Raw genomic sequence first — 9,798 nt, 5'->3', positions numbered from 1 at the left:
GTGAGCAGCCACTGAGGTTCTGCTATTTCCCAGGTTATATGCATCTTGGAAGAAGCCTGCAGCCTTCACCCCATCCCCTGTGTGGTGCTTTAAATACCCATGTAAAGATGCCCTGTACCTCAGAGTGTCTGAGTCCTGGCTGGAGCAGGCATTGGGTTTAGCACATTCTAGACGCTTACTTTCCTATCAGGAAGTTTCGGTGCCTAACTTAGGTGCTTTTTGTACAACTGAATCTATTTTTTGTTTCTATCTTCAGAACAACTGAAGGAATGGGTTACTTTTTAGCTTTCGAATACTTCTCCAGCCTTTGACAGGTCCTCAGAAATGGTCCTTAGGGACTTAAAAGTTATTATGACCTGGAGATTAAAAAGCCCTTTGCATATTATTTTTACCAAGGCTTCCTTTAGTCCAGATGGGTGGTTTTCCATTTCTCTCAATCTCAATCATCTTTGCATTATCTATTTCTGTCTCTGTCTCAGTTCATTCTGGGGTGAGGGGAGGGGCTTAAAGACAGAAATCTGTAAAATAGCTAACATCCCTACTTTCTTACACTTGTCATTAATAGGTTTTAGGGACAATGTCATTTTCTTCTGTCCTTGGTTCCTGTTTCTCATTCTAAAGAATCACTCCCAGACTGGCTGGCCTAGAGCCAATCCTGAAAAATACATCTTCGTGTGAACATGACGGGGAACCCTAAAAGATGTTCTGGACATTGCGCAGTGATGCTTGCGAAGAGCTAGGAGTATATTTAGCAGTCTTTCTGCCCTGATTAGGAAGTGGAGAAGAGGTGTCTGGTCTTCCCTGGGTGATGCTTCTTATCAGCTCTGGGCAGCCCAGCAAGGTTGTCACCAATGAGGTCTAAAAAGAGAAAAGATCAAATTAGCATCTACACTAGCCACACTCAGACATACTCTGCCAAAACATACTCTCCTGCCAAAATAAACACCCCACCAAAACACTCACACTTGACAAAATGACATCCTTCAATATACTGTTATAAGTGCATATTAACATCTGCAAACACATATCCATAGTCCCTTCTATCCACGAACATCAGAGCACACATTCACATTTAAGTATGTACACTCAAATTTATATGCTAGTCTCCCTCCCCATGCTCGTTCACTTGCACTCTTTCTCTCTCTCTCTCTCTTACACACACACACACACACACACACACACACCACTGCAGTGTAGGAGTGAACTGATGTCATCCTCCCAGAATATCTCAGCCTAGCCTCTGCCTGCACATCAGCTTTACTCAACCTCAGGTTTCTATATGTGGTCAGGAGACTGGGATGTAACCTTGGCAACCAGACCAAGACTCTGCAGGCCCCAAAGGATTCTGGGAAAGACAAGGGTCACACAGTAATCTTGTTGCTCCTAACTGGAAGTGGAGGGCAAGGCATATGTGATGACTCCACAGACAGGGCCAGAGCTGAGTCCCAAGAAGAGGGACCCCGTTCTGGGTGGAGATTTGGTCTGAGGAGTTGCAGTTTGAGATGCTGTGGGTCACTCTAGGGTGGGCCACACAGGTGCGCATCCATGACCAGGGGAGCCAGCGGGTTGGGGTCACGTGGCACAGAAGTTTCTGGTCCAGATGAGGCAAACACTTAAATCCATCCCTACTCCACCACTACCTGCCCACTTGGCAGTAGGTGGAGTCACAGGTCAGTGCAGCATGTCAGGGCATTTAATGTTCAAAATTCAACTCAAAGCTCTTGGGGGAAGGGGAAGGGGAAGAGATGAATGAGGAGGGAAAGAAGGAGGAAGAAGAAGAACAGGAAGAGGAGAGGAGGAAGGGATGGAGGGAGGGACCCACTGTTCTTATCCTGATGCTCAAACTACTTATTCCTAGCTATGCTAAGGAAAGAGAGGCGACAAGTAACACACAAAAGGAAAAATAAGTGAAATCTGGACTTTTGAGCTACTAAGGATCTTGGTCCTAGCTATTTAAGGGCAATTTGAGGACATTTCAAAAATAATTTCTACAACTATAATGTATTTAGCCTTATAAAGAAACTGAGTTGAAAACACAAATCCTGAGTTGGGTACATAAATTTTTTTCTATCTAGGCTTGAGTGAAAAAAGAAAAGAGGATGAGAAAGTAGGGGGAAAGCCTTCTGGTTCTTATTTATTGTCTATGCTCTATACAATTATCTATTTCTGTCTCTGTCTCAGTTCATTCTGGGGTGAGGGGAGGGGCTTAAAGACAGAAATCTGTAAAATAGCTAACAGACATCTAAGTTCAGGAACTAATCACCAATGATGAAGGTACAGCACATCCTGGGTAATGGGCAAGGGTGGCAATAAGGACTTCTTGCTACTATTCCTAAAATGCACATCCCCATCCCCTCAATTTGTTGTATCATCATCATCTGGAATAACAGCTCGTGGGACCACATGGGACCATGTGCTATTGCAACAACAGCATAGGGGCTTCATGATCTAATTTGAAGTTAGCAGATCTGGTCCTAATCCTGGCTCTGTTGAGAACCAGCTATATGACCTGGTGAGTGATAACATAAGGATGCAGTTCTTTTTCCTAAGGCAAAAAACAGGTGATAGCCTGTCAAAACAATATTTTGTTCAATTCTGTATTAAAGCAAGGCCCAGACACCAGATTCCTGTCAACAACACACCCAGAAAGATGTTAATTGTTTTCAGATTTAGGTGCTGGATGAGCAAAGGTAAGAGTCTCATTTGGCCTGTGATACAGCTTTGGGGAGGAGCTGGTGAAGAGGCCAGCTAGGAGATGTGTTCAATGCCAAATATAAGGATTCCAGAGCATTTTGATGAGTATATGAAACAGTGGAGCAGGGTATTTGAAACCTGAACTGTCCGGAAATGTAGGACATATAAGAATAGTAACCTGTTTTTAAGCAGCTTACAAACTGTTGAGACAAGATGTCAACATCTAAAAAGATTACACATCACTAACAATACCAAACAATTCATTATAAATGCCAAATGGGTGGTATAGCTAACATTAATTCTGTAGTGGAGAATGGTCAGTGCAGGTTTTCAAGCTAGAAGACCAAGCTTAAGCTGTACCTTCAGGAGTGTGGGGGATTGAGGGAGGTGGAAAAGAGGCAATGAGGAATCTAAGAGATTATGACATGAGCCACAGTGCAGCAGGGCCAGGCACATTCAGGCAGGGATGGGGCTCACAGGCAAAATGTTGAAGGTTCTGGGCTGCAGAGTTGGTGTGATGCTTAGAGAACAGTAAGAAGAGTGACCCTGGAGCACAAAGTGGCAAAAATCTAAAAAGGCATGTGGGGCCAAATTATGAAAGGTCTTAACTGTTAGGCAAAGGAGTCAAGATTTAATGCAATAGACAAATGAGAGGGCATGTATCAGGTATTCTGAGCAAAAGAAGAGCAAGTACATGCAGATAGATGATTTAACAGAGTCAACTGTAATCATCTAGATAGGAAGACGTAACAGGTCTTGAGTCTGGATCTGAGGAGAAAAATATAAGAAGCCAAAAGTGACTGCAAGCTTTGCGGGTGGAATGAGTGGGGAAATGATGGTATCTCTGACAGTATGGAGGTCAAGAAGGAGCTGGCTTTGGAGAAGAGAAATGGGTTTCAGTCGACACTGAGTTGGTGGCTGGACACCCAAGGGGAGGGACAGTGCAGGTGGTAGGAGGAGCAGGATAAGACTGTGCAGGCGTGAAAGTCACTTGTAAAAGGTGAACATCAAAATGAGCATGAAAAGAATCTCTCTGTAGAAAGAAGTGAAGAGAAAAGGGGAGAGGAGTGGATGTAGTGAGGGAACCAGGGCAGGAAGGCATTCAGGGCAGACACAGCCAGTGAAGGAGGCAGAGAAGCCTGGGCAACCGTGTCAAGAAAAAGGAAAGGAGACTTCCTTCAGAAGAAGGTGGTCAGAAGGGCCCAGAGTTCAAGGAAAATAAGAACTTACAGAGGCCATTGGGTGTCTTTTAACATATATGTATGCCAGCCCCTGGAATGTTGGTGAGAAGTTACCACACTCAGCAGACATCTGGGGTGCCTATGTAGGTGCCAGGCCCTGAGCACAGTCCCGCGTGTGGAAGAGGGAGATTTTGAGGCTGGATTCTGTCCCCTGAGGAGTCCGTGTTTACAAAAGCTTCAGTCCACAATAAGGAGGGATGAGGGGTGGGGGGAGAGGGGTAGATGAGGAAGGAGTGGATTGAATAATGTGTAGTTGAGAGCAAACCACTTGTTCGAAAAAATTGGCATTTAAAGAAAAGTAAGAACTAGAAAAATAACTTGAGGGGACAGAAAAACCTTGCAACACTCCCCCCACCCCACCCACCAAATAGGTGAGACTCGGGTTTGTAGGCAAGTGTAAAGCATTGCTGTAGAGGAAGAGAACTTGTTGAGGGAGGGGAGATTACTGTGAAAGTAAATATAAGACACTCCCCATTTCCGGAGAGCCAAGAGGAACCCATTCCCACTAGTTAAGAAATACGGCGAAGCGGTAAAATGGTGACAAAGGGTCTGAGTGAGTGGTTCTGACAGTGTGTGGTTGGAAAATGTCGATGTCAGAAAAGGGGACCGCTTGGGAGAAGTGGTATCAGCCATGGCTTCTTGGATGAGGTGGCCTTTAACCTAAGTCTTGAAGGATGGGCGAAGAGCAAAGGTCGGGGCATTCCCAGCTTGGAGAGGACTGGGCGCCGCCGCTCTCCTCCGGCCCCTCCCAGATTCCCCTTTTTCCTCCGGCCTCCCTCGCCCTGTGCGCGCGGCTCGAGTTCCCAGCACTGACGTCACCGGGCGCTGACCTCAGCACTGCGGAGGCGGCGGGGGCGGGTCCGTGATGCACGACGGGAGGGGCGGGCGAGCGCCAGCCTCGCCCCCACCAGCTGGTGGCAGCCAATGGGTTTGGCCACCGGCTACCCCGCCTCTCGGCAGGCTATGAAAGGCTCGTCCCGGGTGCAGTCCCTCAGAGCTCGAGCCGCGGTCGAGCGAGCGCGTCTGGCTGAGAGGTACGTACCCCAGAGACCTTGTACTGCTCCCCGCGCCGCCCCGCAGCCGCGCACGACATGAGCCAGGCCTGCTGGACCGGGAAGAGGACAGATATGCTCCCGGAGATCGCCGCCGCCGTGGGTTTCCTCTCCAGCCTTCTGAGGACGCGGGGCTGCGTAAGCGAGCAGAGACTGAAGGTGTTCAGCGGGGCTCTCCAGGAGGCACTAACAGGTGAGCCCACGCCGAGGTCCGTCGCACCCCGCCACCCGGGTTTGGCCCCCCTCCCTGCCAAGGGCGTTTTCTCGCTGCTTCTCCGGCAGAGCTTCCCACGCGAGCAGCTTCGGGACTCGGTTTCTCTTCAGCCTCGGGCGGGCCGCAGGCCCTCATTCCTTAGGGTCAAGTCTCCTTTCCGGGTCCAGCGCTCAGGTCTCGGTCGGTGGTAGTTCTGGTGGGGCGCAGCGGGCGCAGACCCTTGTCCTGGAGTGCGATTCCGACTCCTGGCTTATGCCCTAGAAAATCGGGTATCTGCGGGACTGAGTGCATTTCCCTCACTGGACTCAGACAAATCCCGGCCGGCTAGAGGAGGAGCCCTTTGGGGAGAAGGCAGACTTGAGCCTTCTCGACTGGAGTCCCAGCTCTGGTTCTTCTAGCCGTGCTTGCGGCGCTGTTCTTGGGCTGGTTGTTGACTCGCTCCAAGTTGGAACCCGGGCCCTCTTTGTAGTCACTGGTTCCCTTAGCCATCTGCCACCTATTACCGTGCTGAGAGCACTTTGTAGGTAGTAACTGCGGATTGCGCTAGTGGGGCAGGGCGGGGGCGGGTGGTGGAGAGAGGAGGCGGTCGACAAGAGATAAGCAGACTCTGGCTGAGGAGAGACCTATCTCCCAAGCCGTTTCTAGCCCCCGTTGGCCAGTAGTGTTGGGTAGCGACAGCCGTCCCCGAATGTGCCCGCACAAGTTTTGCCTTGTAAGGAACAACATACGTTTCATCAAAACAACTCTTTGACTCTTTAGCTAAGGCTTTTGAAGGAGGCAGAGAGAGCCTCTGGGCCCCAGGCTGGGAGGCCCAGTAACTTGCTGTGAATCTGACCATGATGATTGCCTTCCTGGCCTTGAACCTTCAGCTGTAGGTCTCCAGAGGCCCTGCCTGAACATGCCAGCACTTCACACCCTTCCTCCTGAAACAAATGTGCCAAAAGCATTACACTGGCTACTAGGGATTGCCCCAGACAGAACTATGGGACCCCGTCCCAATGCACACACACCCCTAGCCTGGGGGGGAGGGAGAGTGCTTTCTAGATGTCATAAAATTTCTCTGCTACAGTGGCAGAGGGAGCTTTCAGGAGGGTCCTGGAAGTCATGACAAACCACCTCATTGACTTAAAATCCCTGGTTCCCTTCCTCTCCTTTATCCCTTCATCTCCCTTGCAGTAGTAGCACCCTTGACCCAGCTGGTATAACCAGGTCATCTCCCCCTTGTCTCTCCACAGAGCACTACAAACACCACTGGTTTCCTGAGAAGCCATCCAAGGGCTCTGGTTATCGGTGCATCCGCATCAACCACAAGATGGACCCCATCATCAGCAAAGTGGCCAGCCAGATCGGACTCAGCCAGCCCCAGCTGCACCGACTGCTTCCCCGAGAACTCACCCTGTGGGTGGACCCCTACGAGGTGTCCTACCGCATCGGGGAGGACGGCTCCATCTGTGTCCTGTACGAGGAAGCCCCGCTGGTTGCCTCCTATGGGCTTCTCACCTGCAAGAACCAAATGATGCTGGGCAGGAGCAGCCCCTCCAAGAACTACGTGATGGCCGTCTCCAGTTAGCTCCCCTGCCGCCCCCAACTGGCACTCTACTGTACTCATCCTGCCATGACAACAGGCCACTGCATACCTCAACCTGGGGAACTGTGTTTTAAATGAAGAGCTATTTATATATATTATTTTTTTTAAGAAAAGGGGAGAGAAAACCTAAAGATTCTTTTTTAAAAGAAAAAAAAAATTCTTAAAGCGTGCTGCTTGGAAGCAGCCTTCCCAGGTGCCTTTGGAGAGAACTGTTGTGTGCTTGAATATAGGAACCAGTGTCTGTCTGTGGGATGGGGGAGTGGTTAGGGGTGGGCCCAAGCAAGGTGAGGTGGGAGAAGCTTGGTCAGCACCCCAGGTAGATGTGAGAGGGAGCAAGCAAGGTTAGCAACTGTGAATGAGAGAGGTTAGGATGTGCCCTACGGGGACGAGAGAGGCCGAGTTCAAACCTCTCACTCTCCCAACCAGGACACCTGCATCCCTGCCTTTCTCTTACTCAGGGGCATTCAAGCCTGGACTTAACTCCTGTTGCCTAATTTTCACTTTTATTTTTCTGAGATCCTGGGCAGAGAATGATTCCTGTCCTAAGCAGCTTTTCTTGAAATCTTGACTTGTTTCTAATTCTATCCTCAGGGGCCTGTAGATGTTGCTTCCCAGCCAGGAATCTCAAGCTTTTTGTTTTGTGGGGGTCAGGGGAGTAAGGCAGGGGTTGGATGTTTCTGGAGTTGGCATGGAAGGCATTCTGTACAAAACCTTTGCTCTGCAATGTTCTGCTGTATGTGTGGCAAAAAACTTGGCATGATTTGCAATGGACTTTTAGGACCCAAAGAGTATCCATCAGGGATGTGTTTTTGGCCAAAACCCTTCTTTTTGGAACCACATGAAAATCCTGATGCTGCCATTATTCCTTTGAGAGGTAGCTCAAAAGCTACAGGTCCTTTATTACTGCCTTCTTTTTTAAAAGCACAACACTCCTCTTTAATTCTCCTGCTCCTCTCTCCTCTGGTTGGGTCATGGGGCTGCCCTATTTTCTAGAACAAGAGTTCTCAGTCACTGTGCAATATGGCCTCCTAGTCCCTGGAGGGCGTGGAGGAGAACTGGCTCTCAGAACCCCTTGGTGCTTTGGTGTACTTACAGAACTATCTCTCCTTCTGTCCTCGGGACTGGCTGGCTGGTCAGCCTTCTAGGTATCCCTTGGCTAAACGGGAGAAAACCCCAAGTTCTACGGGACTACTTGGTATTCTTGTAGGGCTGACACTAATAAACAAACTTTGGGCATTGTTTTTTCTCCCTGGTGCTCAGAGCACCTCTAGGAGAGGTTGCTGTCTCTCTCAGTACAATCCAAATTTGTCTATAGACTTGTGCAATATTTACTGTTCTGGGTTGGAGAAAAATGGAAAACCACACTGAGAAGAAATCCCATTCCTTTGATTTCTCAGTGACATTAGAGAGGGGTCCTCAAGGAGGCCTTGAATTTCCTGAACCGGAATCACCTTAAGAAAGACCTAGCTAGAACACCTGGTCAACCTGGCTACCCTCCTACTGTTGCTCCTTAGTGAGGAACCTTCCTCCTCCACCCCAAAGGTCCCCTCGCCACTGCAGCCCCCTCTCCTGAGTTTCTTAACTACTCAATTCTGACTCATAGGTGCTATTTACCAAACACTCTCCCAACCTATTCCTGCCAGTTTTGCCTCCTTTGGCTTTCCAGATCCCAGCTTCTTCCCAGACTGTGCTTCCAGTCTTTATTGTTTTAAAGGTAACTCAGGCCCACAGTCCCAACGGCTTATTTCCTGGAATGTGGGGTTGAAACAAAGCTGTGAATCACTGCAGATTGCTTTGTTGTATTTTGTCTGCAGAGGAGTCCCTGCCTTTTTAGAAGCAGCCTCATGGTCTTATGCTTAATCTTTCCTCTCTTTATGATGTTCACTTTAAAAACAGCAGAATTCCCAGAGCTGGACTGTTGAGCAGACCTGTCTCTCTTATTAGGTAAAAATAAATAATAGTGCATTTCTAAGCTATTCTGACAGAAAAGACAAAGGTTACTAATTGTACAATAGTGTTTTTATGTGGAAAATGTACAGCTTTATGAACAAATGTACACTTTTTTGTTACTTTAATAAAAATGTAGCAGATGAAGTGTGGTATAGAGAAGGTAAAATTCCCACGTGGCTAATTTGCATGTCCTTCAGATCCAAATCCTTTTTGTGTGTGTCCAGTTGTATGCAGAAGACCTATAGCATGTGGCTATAATAAAAGAAAAATCTAGTTATGTGGGGAGACCATTTCCAAGCATCCCCTCTTCCCTAGGAAATTCCCTAGGGGCAGAATTGTTAGAAACTCCTGGTACAGGCTTTCATCCTCTCAGGCTACCATTTGCTTATTACACAAGCATAGTCGGGCCTCAGGATCTATGCCAGGAAGTCTATCATCTCTGACTCTCGGGTTCTTTCCATAAAGTTTTGACAGACTTCCCCATTCCCGCCCACTTACTGGCTCATCAGTTTCCATTGAGGCTACAAGTATATTTTGACCTGGGCTAGTTTTATTCTTGGCCATAGTTGGGCTGTCTTTAAATTTGAAATGATTCATGAACAATGGCACCCCCCCTACACACACACACACACACACGCACGCACGCTTCATACCAACATGACCCTCATCAGTAAACATGCAGTTCGACCTAGGTGTCCTAGGTGGGAGGGTAGGTGAGCCAGGATATGGGGACAAGAGAAGCCAGTGCATCCGTGTTGTAAATAGAATTGGTATGGGGACCCAATTCTGTCAGAGTTGTTATTAAAAGGAATGGTTCCATTTTCATTTGTAGCTTGTAATGTCCTAGGCACTTAATTGTAAGGATCCACTCTTGAACATAAGGACCCAGGGTTAAAGTCGATTTTTTGCTGACCCAGGTGTTATTATTCAGTATAAAGTCAGCATCTTGTTTCCTAACAGGCCCCACTCATGAAGGCTATTTCATTCTTTAGTAGAAAAACTGAAATTCAGGGAAGGCTGTCTAGAGGGTAAGGGGACATCATCACGCACCTCTGTCTC

General features: G+C 48.2%; 1 protein-coding gene across 1 annotated transcript; it reads left to right on the top strand.

Annotated features, from left to right (window-relative positions):
• Positions 1 to 4,934: 4,934 nt before the first annotated feature.
• On the top strand, positions 4,935 to 8,898 carry BTG2 (BTG anti-proliferation factor 2). Its single transcript, XM_011373048.2, has 2 exons — positions 4,935 to 5,180; positions 6,437 to 8,898. The coding sequence occupies exons 1-2, from the start codon at positions 5,027 to 5,029 to the stop codon at positions 6,769 to 6,771; spliced, it is 489 nt and encodes a 162-aa protein (XP_011371350.1). The 5' UTR covers positions 4,935 to 5,026; the 3' UTR covers positions 6,772 to 8,898.
• Positions 8,899 to 9,798: the final 900 nt, after the last annotated feature.

Source organism: Pteropus vampyrus, unplaced genomic scaffold (genome assembly GCF_000151845.1).
Source record: "Pteropus vampyrus isolate Shadow unplaced genomic scaffold, Pvam_2.0 Scaffold217, whole genome shotgun sequence".
NCBI lineage: Eukaryota > Metazoa > Chordata > Mammalia > Chiroptera > Pteropodidae > Pteropus > Pteropus vampyrus.
Note: the sequence above shows the minus strand (reverse complement) of the source record. Positions and strands in the feature narration are given on the sequence as shown.